Source organism: Periophthalmus magnuspinnatus, chromosome 12 (genome assembly GCF_009829125.3).
Source record: "Periophthalmus magnuspinnatus isolate fPerMag1 chromosome 12, fPerMag1.2.pri, whole genome shotgun sequence".
Classification (NCBI taxonomy): Eukaryota; Metazoa; Chordata; class Actinopteri; order Gobiiformes; family Gobiidae; genus Periophthalmus; species Periophthalmus magnuspinnatus.
The window spans coordinates 1,018,282-1,034,026 of record NC_047137.1 but is presented as its reverse complement, the minus strand read 5'-3'; the positions used below and the strand labels follow the sequence as shown (position 1 = coordinate 1,034,026).

At 36.0% G+C, this 15,745-nt stretch overlaps 1 protein-coding gene across 1 annotated transcript in view; it reads left to right on the top strand.

Annotated features, from left to right (window-relative positions):
- The window catches only part of zdhhc17 (zinc finger DHHC-type palmitoyltransferase 17), a 58,571-nt gene extending 42,868 nt beyond the window's left edge, over nucleotides 1-15,703 (top strand). The window contains exons 12-17 of the mRNA XM_033976287.2: nucleotides 5,291-5,353; nucleotides 5,553-5,646; nucleotides 6,316-6,399; nucleotides 7,153-7,310; nucleotides 7,383-7,477; nucleotides 9,154-15,703. Coding sequence (XP_033832178.1) covers nucleotides 5,291-5,353; nucleotides 5,553-5,646; nucleotides 6,316-6,399; nucleotides 7,153-7,310; nucleotides 7,383-7,477; nucleotides 9,154-9,292 — 633 coding nt within the window. The 3' untranslated portion in view covers nucleotides 9,293-15,703. The remainder of the gene's footprint in view (nucleotides 1-5,290; nucleotides 5,354-5,552; nucleotides 5,647-6,315; nucleotides 6,400-7,152; nucleotides 7,311-7,382; nucleotides 7,478-9,153) is intronic.
- The last annotated feature ends 42 nt before the right edge of the window (nucleotides 15,704-15,745 follow it).

Sequence of the window (15,745 nt, the reverse complement as noted above, 5' to 3'; positions counted from 1 at the left end):
GTTCAATATTGATAAAGGCATAGACTTTGATCTTGAAGAGTACAAACTTGTGTACAAAAATAGGGAAAATAAAACTGGGGGTGGGGTTGCTCTCTATATTCATAACTCACTCAGATATGTGGAATTAACCAACATGACACTTGCATTAGATGGAATCATGGAATGCTTAACTGTTGAACTGCTAAATGGAAAAAAGAAAAACATTCTGGTGAGCGTTGTTTATCGAGCACCCGGCTCAAATATTGACATTTTTAATGAATGGATAGAGAAACTTTTTTCCACTGCCAATCAAAAAACATTATTCATCTGTGGCGATAACAACATAGACTTATTAAATCCAACCAGACAGAAAAGTATAGAGGACTTCACAAATACTATGTTCTCCATGTCCCTCTACCCAACAATAACTAGACCAAGCAGAATAACTTCGCACAGTGCTACAGTCATTGATAATATCTTTACAAATGTCATGGATAATCAAATAACCAGTGGCATCTTTATCTGTGATATTACTGACCATTTACCTGTTTTTGCTGTTTACGATTATGATATAAAAAAAATGAGACGTGAGAGTAAATTAGTCTGTAAAAGAATTATAACCGAAGAAGCAACAAATGAATTGAATAATAGTTTATTGCTCCAAGATTGGAGCTCAGTCTTCAATGAAACAGATGTTGATAAAGCATATACTACTTTTTTGGATATATTCATGGTTTTGTATAAGAAACATTGTCCTGTTAAGGAATTTAAAACAAAAAGCAAAAACGCAGACAACCCTTGGTTGACAAAAGGAATAATGAATGCTTGTAAAAAGAAAAATAATTTGTATAGGAAATTTGTCAATTCTAAAACAAAAGAAGATGAAGAGAGATATAAGAAATATAAAAACAAATTAACAGACATAATTAGAACGAGTAAGAAGTTATATTATAGAAAACAGTTATATGAAAATAGAAGTAATATGAAAGGAATGTGGAAGACATTGAATAGTCTAATTAAACAAGAAGCTAGAAAGTCTGTATATCTGGATTACTTTAACAATACAAATGGTGAAATTCATAACATGAGTGATGTAACCAATAGCTTTAATCATTTCTTTATTAACGTGGGTTCACAGCTGGCTGCAAAAATTCATGATAATAAAGCTTGTCAGTGTAGGATAAGTATTGATCAAAATCCACATTCTATGTTTTTATCTGCAACAAATGTTCAGGAGGTGACAAGCATTGTTCTCAAGTGTAAAGGTAAGACATCCAGAGATTGTCATGATATTGATATGGCATTAATAAAAAAGGTAATAGACAACATAGCAAAACCTCTGACGCATATCTGCAACTTATCATTTCAGTCAGGTCAGTTCCCCCAAAAAATGAAAACCGCAAAAGTAACAAACACTGCTTTACGAATTACAGACCAATCTCTTTACTACCACAGTTTTCAAAAATTCTTGAAAAACTGTTTAATTCACGTCTCGAAACATTTTTAGATAAGCATCAAATTATCAATGAGAGACAATACGGGTTTAGAGCAAAAAGAACAACTTCAATGGCAATCATTGATGCAACAGAGGAAATCACAAATGCATTGGACCAAAAACAATATGCTATTGGTATCTTCATAGACCTGAAAAAAGCTTTCGATACCATCAATCATGACATTTTACTAAAAAAGCTTGAACGATATGGGATCAGAGGACTAGCCGGTAACTGGTTATGAACGTATCTCACAAAGAGAGAACAATTTGTACAGATGGGAGTGCACACTTCTGATATGCTTGGTATTGCTTGTGGAGTTCCCCAGGGCTCCGTTTTGGGGCCAAAACTGTTTAATATATACATAAATGATATCTTTAATGTATCCCCGTCATTAAAACTTATCTTATTTGCGGATGATACTAACATATTTTACAGTAGTCCAAATTACAATGAACTCATTTGTACTGTAAACAAGGAACTTGATAAAATAAAAAAGTGGATGGATTGCAACAAATTATCGCTTAATTTAAAGAAGACTAAAGTTATGCTTTTTGGAAATTCAAAAATTAATACAGAGCTACCAATCCTGATTGATGATGTTCAAATTGAAAGTGTAAATGAGATACAATTTTTGGGTGTTATAATAGACAATAAATTATCATGGAAAGCCCATATTAGACAAATAAAAAGCAAAATCTCAAAAAGCCTCGCAATAATAAATAAAGCAAAAAACTACCTTGATCAAAATGCCCTACGTACTTTATACTGTTCCTTAGTACTCCCATACCTCACTTGTTGTGTTGAAGTGTGGGGGAATACTTACCAATCTACACTTAATCCACTAGTTGTATTACAGAAACGTGCTTTGCGAATCATCCATAAAGTCGGATACTTGGAGCACACACATGCTTTATTCATATATTCAAAGCTCCTAAAAATTCCTGATCTTGTAAAATATGTTACATTAACTATACTATTTAAAGCTTCCATAAACGTGTTACCGAGTAAGCTGCAAGTTTTGTTTACAGCCAAAGAGAGAACATACAATCTTACAGAATATGAGAAATTCAAATTGCCTAAAGTTAGAACTACTCGAAAAAGTTTCTGTGTATCGGTATGTGGTGTTAAACTTTGGAACAGTCTGGATATACACATCAAGCAATGCCATAGTATCAGTACGTTCAAGCATCGATATAAAAATATGATCTGGTCGCAGTATCTAGAGGAAGAGTCTTAATATAATTTCAGTAATCTTGTAATGCTGGCTTTGTATCTGCCATTTCTTTACCATTGTTGGTATTTGTTGTCCATTACCATTGTTGGTATTTGTTGTCCATTACCATTGTTGGTATTGTTGTCCATTACCATTGTTGTATTTTGCTGTCCATTACTATTGTTGTATTTATTGTCCATTACTATTGCTGTATTGCTGTTCATTACCATTGTTGGTATTTACTGTCCGTTACCATTGTTGGTATTAATAACTTTCCTTACCATTGTTGGCACCTTATCCAATATGATGTAACACATAAGTTGCATGAGTTTAACTCATAGTCCCCAATGTAATCATGTAATACAATCATGAAAAGGAAGTAAAGTATGCTAAAATTAAGAAATAATAGCAGAGGGGGTGGGATTAAATAAGTTTTCTTCTTCCCACTCCTTTTTGGGCAATCGGAGATACTCTTTTTTTTTGTGTGTTTTGCTGTCTGTTTTTGTTTATTTTTCCTTGTCTCTTGTATCATGTGTTGATTGACATCGATTGTGGCTGCCTAGGCTATGCAAGAGAAAAGATGTCTATTTGCCCAAGACAAATAAATAAAAATAAATAATAAATTCCAGACATTCAAGAGGTTTTCTGGACTGACTCCACGGTTGTTCTTGGCTACATCAATAACGATGCTAGAAGATTTCAAGTGTTTGTAGCCAACCGCATCCAGAGAATCAACTCAAGCACAACACCAGAGCAAATGGCATATGTTGTATCAGAGCAAAATCCTACAGACTATGCTTCTCGAAGCTTGACAGCAGAGCAACTTATCTGGCAAAAGAACCTACCAGATAGAGGTATCAAGGTGGGAGAGAAAACAATGATCTGGAACCTCGCAAAGTTTTGGTTTGTACTACAAACTTAAAAGAAGAGTCAACCATTCTCAACAGATTCGAGAGGTTCTCAGAATGGTCCAGATTGATAAAGGCACTTGCAATTTTGAGAAGGAAAGCAAAAATAATACAAGGGTGAGATACAAAAGACAAAAGAAAGTGCAAGTTTGGAAGAGAGGAAAGAAACAGCTGTTTGTCATCAAACAGAAAGCTTTCTCAAAAGAGATAAAGAATCTGAAAGCCAAGAAAGTTTCGAAGATGAAGAACACTAAGTTGTACAAACTGAGTCAGTTTTTGGATGAACAAGGTATCCTTAGTGTTGGTGGACGTTTGAATCAAGCTGTGCTACACCAATATGTGAAGCATCCAGCAATCCTATCCAATGACATGTCATGTTTCCACTGTACTCATTCGTCATTTTCATGAGAAAGTTCAGCATCATGGTCGTGGAATGACAATGAATGAACTTCGTGCCAATGGCTGGTGGATTCTTGGATGCAGTCGTACAGTTTCATCTCAACTCTATAGATCTGTCAAATGTTGGAAGTACAGAAGGAGAACGGAAATTCAGAGGAGGGGAGATTTACCAATAGACCGGACAGAACCAACACCACCCTTTACTTATGAGGGGATGGATTGTTTTGGACTGATTTATGTCAAAGATGGACAAAAGGAAATATGTGTGTAAATATGGTCTCATATTTGTTTATGTTCACGAGCCATACATATCGAAACCGTTGACGACCTAAATACAGATGTATTCATTAATGCTCTGCAGGCATTTATTGCAGTAAGAGGAAATGTTCACCAACGTTTCAGTTATTTGTTCACACTGTGTCAGTTTATTTGAAGTAATGGAAATCCCACAGTGAGATTAGTGAAATTTGGTGGGAGTGTAACTGCCACATTTTAGTTTTTATGTGTTTTTATGTGTGTTATGTTATTTTGATGTCACTTTGTGACGTGTGAGGGCGCAGTAGCATAGTTTAAAGTCTGTGTACACGTGGAGCAAGGCTAGTTGCGTAGAATAAGCGATCTCAGCAGAAAGAGTGGCATGATTAAGAACAGATAAGTTCTAAGTAAGTATAAAGATATATTTATGAAGAAAGATACATGTATCTAAATTAATCCCTCTCAGTATACAGCCAACGAGGTTAGTTTTTGTGTTATTTTCAGAAAGTAATTGCCGAATGTCTTTATTTTTTTATTAAGTTGATTGTTTTATCTGTGCGTTTCTTTAGTTTTCATGAGTGAATTTATTTGGATTCATGTTCAAGATGTTGATGAATAAATTTGTCAGTACAGGAAACCACTTGTGTCTGTAGTACTTGGAGGAATTATAATTACGTTAAGGCCAATTTCATTAGTGAAACAATACATATACAGGGTGAGGTTGGTGCAGTATTTCTCAGTTGAAACGAAGGTTGGCAGTTCAGATCCCGCTCTCGACATAAAACATCATTGGTAGAGCCGGTCAGATGGATCAGACATGGACGACTGAGGGATTACACAGACCCCATACATCTACAGTACAATCAGTTGGAATGTTACACGTTTAACATTAGAAGACCTTAACATCAGGCTCAATGAAAATTCTATGCTGTGTGATGACGATCCTGAGCTCAAAGAACTCAAGATGCTGCAAAAATGGTACAATAATAAAAACAAAGTAGTCTTTTTTTTAACTGTGGATGTATTTTTCTTTGTTTCAGACCATTGTAGAATTGGCAGAAACAGGCAGTCTGGACCTGAGCATATTTTGCAGCACCTGCTTGGTAATATACCCTGTACTCAATGTTTACTTGACATTACATACTAAAAAAATGTGTTTTAAAAATGTATTTTGTAATTACTGTACTAGAATGCTATCTTATTTTGTGATTGACGCAATTCGGGATTAGCATAAAATAATCTCTCCTGCAAAACCAATCTTTAATATAGCTAATCTATTCTACTATCTGTTTCTTTCTTCAGATACGGAAGCCCATCAGGTCCAAACACTGTGCAGTTTGTAATCGCTGCATTGCTAAGTTCGACCACCACTGTCCCTGGGTCGGCAACTGTGTCGGTCAGTAGATGCTCATGGTTTTCCCAATCATGTGCATTTTGTCTGTGCACAAAATGTTATATTCTCATCAGAAAATAATTAAGATTAAATAAATACATAGAAATGAGATTAGTTGCAATGAGGGGTTATCCAGTCTTAAGTCAGATCAAATATAAAATTTTTCCGGTGCTTTAGAGCACAAGTACATAGCCTTTTAGACACAAAATTAACTTCTCATATTTATTGCACTGAAAAATACGTGTCCTTACAGTAAGCAGGCTTGCATCTCCACAAACTTGGCTCCTATTTGGCCTTCACCGGGGCCTATTCCTGCTTGCTTCCATGGAAATGTTGTTCCATTAGCTATAAAATTACACTGTAAGGAATAAAACGTATCTATCTCCATGGAGAAGGTTTTAACTTACTATTTCCATGGAATTTTGTCTGAAGGGGTGTTACACTCCTCAAACTGCAGCGACACTGGCTCTGAAGACTCTACCTCTTAAGCTCCACTGAGACTTTTGTTTGAGCTTTTCTAATATTCTATTTTTACTGCTCATTGTGCTTAAACTGCCCCTCAGGACAAATAAAGTAATATTGGTTGATTGACTGAATCAAATCATCCAAAAAATTACCTAGTGTTGCTTTAATGTAAACTTTGAATACATTTCCCTCTCTTTCCTCCTACAGGCAGTGGGAACCATCGCTATTTCATGGGTTATCTGTTTTTCCTGCTTTGTATGATCTGCTGGATGATATACGGCTGCATCTCCTGTGAGTCCAAAACTGCCCCAGAATTTAACCGAAGTATTTAATATGATTTATAGTACATGTGACAGGTTGGACTGCTCATTTCATTAAAAACTAAATTTAAAACATAATTAACATAGCTGTTGTTTCCCTAGTTTTTATTTTTTGTTTGTTTTTGGGGTTTTTTAGTAAAGTTTTTAATTATGCTTATGTCACATCTACTGCCCATGCCCAACCAGGAAGTACAAGAGTTAATTTCATAATTGTTACTTATAATCATATTGTAAACAAGGGCCAAAACATAAATTGAACAATTGTTATGTTTAGAGGAATAAACTTCTTGTACTTTTGTACTTTTCTTTAAAAAAAAATTTCTTATGATTTTAACTTTATATCTCTATGGAGTTGTGCAGGTGACATGCCTCCACCAGAAAGTTCAATACTGTATATTTAACTATTGTAAAACTATGATAGATATTTACCACAGGTACTATCCCACCAAACAAAGTCATAATTAGAAATACATGAAAACCTGACATATGCTGTTTAAGGGCCAAAACATGTCCAACCATAACTGTTATGAATAAATGAAGACACCTTTATGTTGTTAAGACTGCTGATGACATAGGTAGAGGTATTCTGTTTTGGAACTCTGTGCTATTTCCTGTGTTTTATGTAAAACTATGATAGATATTTACAACTACTCCACCAAACTAAGTAATAATTAAAACATGTGGCATATGCAGTAAAGCCTAACCCTGCCTCTGCCCCTCTCAGACTGGAGGGTCCACTGTGGCACCACTTACTCCAAAGATGGGTTCTGGCTTTACCTGACGCAGATCGCCTCTTGCTCCCCCTGGATGTTCTGGATGTTCCTTAACAGCATCTTTCATTTCATGTGGGTGGCCGTGCTCATCATGTGCCAGCTGTATCAGGTAAGACTTTGTTTAAGATCGACCCAGTATAAAATAACCCTTTATATTCTAACATACGTTTTTCCCTTGCAGATTGCAGCTCTAGGAATCACGACCAATGAGAGAATGAACGCTCGAAGATACAAGCACTTTAAAGTCACAGCCACGTCAATTGAAAGTCCATTCAAGTGAGTACAGATTGAAAAAAAATTAAGAGTATATGTATGCTTTGTAGTCAATGTCTGTGTACACCCTCAGTCGTCCAGGTCTGATCCATAATAAAAGATGAAGTTAAATCTGTCAACTGGACAAAATCGCTGCAAGAGTGAAGGCGTTTTGCTGCTCATCCAAGCCGCTTCTTCAGTTCTGGTCAGATTGCTGGTGGCCACTGCCTTATATCTATCTGAGGGGAGGGGCTAACCACACTGAAACGGTGAACAGCTATTGTTTCAGAGAATTTTCAGACAGTATGAAATTTCTGTCTTTTTCAAATCCACAAACACTTTAATACAAAAAATGGTTCACTCAAAGGACAAAACACCGAGCCATAAACAAAGTAATGTAGTCTACTCCATTCAGTGTAGTTAAGAGTGCAGTGAGCGTTACATTGGAGAAACTAAACAGCTACTCCAAAAGAGGATGTACCAACACTGGTGTGAGAGTTCCTCTGGACCCTGCTCTGCCGTACGTCTCCATCTCAAAGCCACTAACTACTCCTTTGAAGATAGTGAAGTTCAGATCTTAGCCAGAGAAAAGAAATGGTTTGAGAGAGGAGTTAAAGAAGCTATTTTTGTTAGGAAAGAGAATCCTTCCTTAAACAGGAATGGGGGCCTGAGCCATAACCTCTCCCTCATCTATAACTCCATCCTCAAACCCAGAACAATGAGAACAACAGCTGGGTCGTTAAGGGCTAAATAGCGGAGTCTCAGCTGAAACTGGAAACAATAGCTGTTTAAGTTTCAGTGTGGTTAGCCCCTCCCCTCAGAAAGACATAAGGCAGTGACCACCAGCAATCTGACCAGAACGAAGAAGCACCTTGGATGAGCAGTGAAACGTCTTCACTCTTACAACGATTTGTCCAGTTGACAGATTTAACTTTGTCTTTTGCTTTGTCGTCAATGAGTATGTTAACGTGTGTTTAGCGATAACATAAGATATGGCTGCAGAATATGCTCATCATACTGTAAATGGGGTAATCTAGATATAAATTAATGCATTCACTGTCAACCCCATACATTTACATAACCAGTAAAAAGCACAAGAATCAGATATCAGTTGGATACATTTGTTGAAATACTTTTTTGTATAATTTTTGCAAACTTTTTTAACCTTGTCAAAACCTGCACTGCACATTATTATTAACATTACTATAAACAACTCATGTAATAATCAGATCTTTGGTGTGCATCTAACATTTTAAACTGTTGAGGAGTGGCATAATGTGTTTGAAGTGGGACTAAACACCTAAAGTCTGCATTGCAAATACAGCTGCTAAACTGGGGACTGAAGGACTAAAGAAAAGAGTGAGGGGGAGGACGGGCGGGGTCTTGAGGTATAAGGAACAGTGTGATTGGTCAAACAGGTCTCACACACTCCGCCCCTGCAGCCAAAGTGTTTGTAATTGGAAACATTAGGCTATAATCAGGACAGTCTTGTGTGATGTCACCAAGTACTGGAGGCCACTGAAAACAGCACGTATTTAGATTTCGACCTGAAAGCTACAATTTTACCCAAAAAGCACTAGGAACAGTTGACATTAGTCTCAAAGTAAAATAGGAAAAAAAAACAATAGAACTAAATGCTAAATCATCTTTTTAATGCTGTCCCAGCTTTTATTTACTTACCTCATTCTGTGTCTCCTCAGCCATGGGTGCATGAGAAACCTGATTGACTTCTTCGAGCTGCGCTGCTGTGGTCTGCTGAGGCCCGTCTCTGTGGACTGGACGTCTCAGTATACAATAGAGTACGACCAAACCTCGGGATCAGGCTATCAACTGGTTTAGTTACTGTCCCCCCTTCATAAACAGCCTTTCCAAACCTTGGGATTGGGCTATCAACTGGTGTAGTCACTGTCCCATCCACAAACACAGCTGTTCCAATCAGAGAAATAACTTTTGATTTGGACCACCATGTCAGCCACACCCAGAGAGGATATAGCCAGGATCGCATGCTTTTATGAGGGCGCTACATTTACTCTGCCCCTTTCTGATTTGAATAACATCACCTCCACTGCGATTGGTCCTTGTCCCGGATCTCCCAATATGATTGGACGGTGCTTGCTGCCATGTTTTTTGAGGAGAAACAACAAAAAGGATTACAATAAAACCTGTACAGAAAGTTATGGATATATTGACATTAAACCCTTATATTATTATTTATGACATCCCTGGTAATGTGTATCAAAATGATGGCAAAAATTGTTATCAGCTGATACGTTTTTAAATAAGGGAATGTTGAAAGGTTTTGTTTTGCACCTTGATGAACAATTAAGTTAGATTGGTAACATTAATGCCAACTTATGTACTTAGATAAAACATCAACTATAGGACAAGTCAATTCTTGTTTTTTTGCATTTTAATGGTAAAACACAGTCCATTTTATGCAGTATTAACTTGTTCATCCATAGATTTGACTGAAAATCTTCAAACAATGTGACAAGTGTATTTATTTTAACTATTTATACAGTTATGAGAGAACATGCTTTTTTTTTCTTTTTTTTTAAAGACAACATTTTAATCAATTTTTTAAGGAACTTGGTCATCCAGAACGCTGATAGGAACTGGTATTTATTAAAAAAGGTTTACATGAGCGGTTCATTCCACATTTCTTTGTTTCTTCTTGCACTGAATTAATTTTAAACATTTTTTCTTGCCTGTTACTTAAGCAAAGAAGGGCCTGAGAGCTACTTTGACGGACAAAACAGGAAGTGGCCAGGCTGAGGGCTTTGACACAAAATGGCCGACTGTACGGACCCAGTTTCAGACACAACAAGAAAGACTTTAATGAATGTGGATTTGTATATAGAACAATCTAGAAATAATATCTAAGTGACTCTTCTGTTTCCTGAGTGAGTTTGTTGGTCATTGTTAGTTGAGGTGTACCTAATTTATTGTCAAAATTAGGAGATATCTTTTCAACTATGGCCTGGATTCATGTACACGGGTACTTTAAATAGATAACTTTGCATTAGCTACTTTAGCTGCTAAAATATTGCAAGCTTATAATCAACAAGCTTGTGTAAATGCGTACCACATGATCATAGGTTTAATAGAGCTTCAATAGAGCTTCATGCTATTAGCAAAATTATCCAATATCAAGTTGCTATATATATATACATATATAAAATAATTCAAAATTTCACTGTACTTTTATACACAGGTTTTCCAGTTAAATTCCTACTATAGCCTTGGGATGGACTGATACGGATTTTTAAAGCCTGATACCGCTATATTTGACTTGCTGCCGATATTTGCAAGGCCCACAAATTTAAGTTGAACACAACCAGTCAAATGTTTGGACACACATTTATTTCTTCTTTATTTCTATGATTATTTGGATTGTAGATTCTCACTGAGGGCACCAAAACGACACATGGAAAGTACTAAAATAAATGCAAAATCACTCCAAACTTGTTTTAGATTCTTCAAAATATCCACCCTTCTTTTTTTGATCACTGTTTTGCACTTTTGGCATTCTTTGAATTTGACAAGGTACAGCTGTGAAGTGAAAACCATTTCTGGTGAATGTCATCTTTAAGGTCACTGAGAGGAGGCCAATTCCATTTATCTTGCACCACATATTTGATGTCTTCTGTATGTAACCGAAATGTAGAAAATGATAAACATAAAAAATACATTGAATGAGTAGGCTTGTCCAAACCTTTAACTGGTAGCATATAAATGATTACATGTCTAACCATACAAATTAAAACTTGTTCAAACTGAATGGACAGTATTTGTGTACATGCATCCTGGCGCCATGGTAACTAACTATACTCGGAGTGTATGACTGTATAGCTTTTAGTGATGTCCACACTGCTGTTAATAGAGCATTCTTCAATTGAAACCACTGCATGTGAGATGCTTGGGGTCACTGGGCTTTCTAAACTTAAATCCCTTTGGTAACAGCCCAGCAAAGCCACGTGTCTGTAAATAATGACTGTTTTTCCAAGTGTTTGCCATTACGTTTTGCATTGTGTTTTTTTTAAAAGTTCATTTCCAATCCAGTGTGTAACCGGTGGTCCTTACGAGTTACGAGGGCCGCTTCAGTCTGTGTGTAATATATTTGAATGTTCTTCATATTTGTGGGCTCTGTGTTCATCTTTTAAAGGGACAGAACAATATTTTGGAAAATGTGGGTCTATTGGATACTTAGAATGTAGAAGGGACTGGCTAGTCGGGCAAAAATCCATTTGAATCCAGAAGGGTTTGAAATCGGACCGCAGAGCTTGAAGAACCTGTCGTCTTTCCAAAAGTGTCATATATAATTCAGAACAAAATCTTTAACTTCTTTTACCTGAGATAAAAGTCTGGTGCTTTCATAGTTGATTCTGCAGAAATCTCTGTTGTTTCTCAGTCCCTTTTTTATATCTAAGCTGCCATGTTTATTTTGACAGGAACTGATCATGCTTCTCTCTGATTGGTTAATCAACCTGTCAATCATGCCCTTTGGAATCATGGAGACTGGATACGGTTCCAGACCCACTCGTTTTTGTAAAGTTTTGTCAAAGCGTGTGGTTCTGGCTGACCAGGTAACTGGGAATTACTTTAATATAGGTTTTTAATATTTTTTCCTCATTTGAAGAAGCAGACAGGAGCAGTACTTTCAATAATAGATTAATATTAGTGCATACATATGGGCCCTGACTGCTGAAAGATTAAAGGAGACCTTACGAAAAAGTGACTTTTATTAACAAACCATTTTCTGAGCAATTTGGGAAAAATATCTAATTGTGATTTTTCTAACAAGCATTACAATTGCAATTTGTTTTGGGATTAATGTTTTAATAAGAGGATTCTGATTTATTCTGGATGTGTTTAAAACACATCCAGAATAAGAATAAGAATTGCCAAAAATAAATCTGAAATGGGAACTCACAAAGTAATAATTACATTTCAGGACATGTTTGTACAGATCTAAACTACAGGATTAGCCATTTTTATGCAGAATAACACAGTAGATTTTGTTGTTTGCAGAGGAAATTATGACACTTCAAAAACTGCGGTCTTTGCAATTTGCTGATTAGGTCCATTCATATGTTGATTTGATCATGATTAATTTTGCAGCCAGAGTTGAATTTCTATTGATTCTTGCATGTTTAATCCTGTACTGTCCTGCATTTGAGGTTTTCACCTACCCCCTATCCTCCTGCACTGTACATACTTAAAAAATGTCAGACTTCGTTTCATACATGTAGGAATATAACATGTCACAACTTTTCAGAGGCCACCCTACTACAATGCTAACTACTGGCATTCTAATGTGCATTTCCTGAATTTAGGTGGATAAACACTTTATAATTAGATACAGACTCATTTCTACCTTAAAAGCTGCTTTTACAAGATATCTGGGGTAAAACAAATTTTGCTCAACTACACAGAAGAAAACAGGTACTGAAATTTCTAAATAGCCCTTGAAATTGTAACTTCCATTATTCCTGCACCTGTCTGCTCCTCCAAACTAGCATTATGTTGACTATTAGGGAAATGTTACTTATTGTTACTTATTCCATGTATTTCATAGATGCACATTGTCAAAAGAATTCTGTATCCCTTTAAATATTTCTCGTTTTTATGGTTATAAATTGCTGGGTTTGTTCTACCACTGGATGTGCAATGTGTAAAGACTCTAGAGAACTAAGGCAGATGTCATTTTTGTTTTTCTAAAGCTGAAATGTGATCATGCAATAGTAATAACAGGACAAACGGATCCACCCCCTACTTTTGGAAGTAAGTTTCCCATTCATTTTTCTCAGACTGTCTGGAGGGGGGAAAAAAAAGTTAAGTTTTAAAGCTCACTATTAAGCAGCTCTGTTTATTTCTGAAACTCTATAAACCACTAAGTTACTGAAGCATTTTGCCGAATGTTGCGTTTTCGATATGCTTTTTGCATTATAGATGTGGAAGTATAACAAGATCATGGAAGATGTTTTATTGTTTTCAATAGCCTGTGCTCATTGGCACAAAATGCCAAAAAAGATTTGGTCTTTCGCATTAGTTTCTCAGTATGTGCTAGCTCTTCCTACCTGTGTGATGTCAGAAACGTGTACCATATAATCAGTTCTGACCAATCAGCAAAGGGTTAGGCTAAATCTTACAAACTTAACTTTTAGGCATTTTGAGGATTTCAAACTAACTTTCTAAAAAGTTCATGTTGTGAAAATAGATAAGAATTCCTACAAAATCCAGCCTTTGTGAAAGCTGTAGGTCCCTGTTAGTTGAACACAGGCACTTTGAATTCCCCCAAAAATGCATTGTGCTCTATGGGAGGACTCTTTCTGGGCCAAAGCTCCCTGAATGCTGCAGTACCTGGTGCTTGGACAGAGAGAGACTTTTTTTATCCAGTCCATAGTTATGGATATTAATTAGCACAGAGCTGGTTAGGCTCTGCGATGCCTTTGAACTCCTGAATTTTTGAAAAATCTATAGGAAAAATGAATGGAAAATTTACTTCAGAACCAGAGTGGACTTGGAAGTGGGTGGGACGGTTGAGCTTCACTGAGCGACTCCTTTAAATGTGGGCATCTTGTGTTTGCATCATCAGAAGGAGCTTATGATGTTTTATTTCATTAACATCTCATTTATCAATCATTTCACTGCTCCAAATAAGCCATTGAAGCCTTGCAAAAATGCTATAGTTTGGGATTTTTTTTAAAGTAGACTTGAGCTGTCCTGAATACATTTGGTAGAATAATTTCAAAATGTATTGATTTATGCATAAGTGACCAAGCTAAATTAAATTGAATTTTAGTTATTAATATGTTATCATTTCAAAGCCAATCTTTAAAATTTTTAAAGGGCCCATATATAGCATATATATGCTATTTTGTTATGTTTTCTCATCACAAACACACCTGGAGTTGTGTATTGTTTCATTCACACGTTTAACACACAAACCCTGCATACTTGGGGTGAGTTCTTCCCTCAAACAGAAAACACTATGTTCCTCCTTGTGATGTCATGTGGTAATACAGAAAGTGCTCCACTGTGTTTTTCAACTCTAACTAATTTTAGCTCTGGAAATAGCAAAAGACAAAGTTATGGATCAGACCTGGACGACTGAGGGTTTACACAGACTTCAGCCCTGGAATTTCCAATCTCTACAAAACAAAAGGTAAAAGATAGCTAATAACTTGAAAACTACTGCTTCATGAGATCACAAGGTGGAACAGAGCATTTTGAGCTAATCCCAATAATCAATGAAAATGAAAACACAACTCCAGGTATGCTTTTGATGAAGTAACAACATATCATGGCTTAAATGTCAGAGAATATATCTTGCACATTTTTACCACTGTAAGTTAATATTTTAAACTGAAATCTACACTGACTAATGCTCTCCTTATCTCAAATTAACTAAATGTATTTTAATTCTCTAAAGATTGCATATTTTTGGAAGACTTAAGGTGCATATGACAGGTTAGAGTACGCATTTCACTAAAACATCGTTAACATCTTTGTATTAAGATCTGAATCAATAATTTACCTAGTTTTGTCAAGTTTACCTAGTAACCATAATTCTAACAAAGCACCAAAATTAGATCTAATTGTCTCTGCATTTTAGATTGAATTTTCCATGATGATGACATAGGCAGGATTCTGTTTTGGAACTGACAACTACTTCCTGTATTTTTGTACTTTTCTTAACTGTTTTGCCACCAACAGCCACTTGACTGATGTAAAACTATGACAAATATTTACCAAATATATCCCAGCAAACCAAGTCAGAATTAGCAAAGAAAAACAAAAAAAAACAAACCCAAAAAACAAACAACCAAACACCTGTCATATGTACTTTACGAGAACTAGCTTGGCCAACTGGGCATTTATTGAGAATTTAAGAAATTACATGTAAGCCTATGTCTAGCCTTTGAGCTATATGCTAACTAGCCACAATAGCTTTACTGCAAAAATCCCAAAATGGCAAATGCAAGGTCAAACATGGCTGTGAAATTCATATCATTTAATATAAGCAGTGACTGATTATTCAAATTATTGTGTTTTTGGCCAATAGAAAACTTGGACCATGTTCTCCATCGCACTCCCTTTTACACTCCAAAGAAGGCCCCTCACACTCTACATAAATACTATATAATATAAATACTGATCTACTACCAAAATAAAGCACATCATCCATTTGCAGTGCCTCTGCCACATCCAGTTCACTCCCAGTACTCCGCTTCAGATGTAAACATGGGCATGGATCGTTTTAATGGCTTTTTAAATAAAACAGTCAAA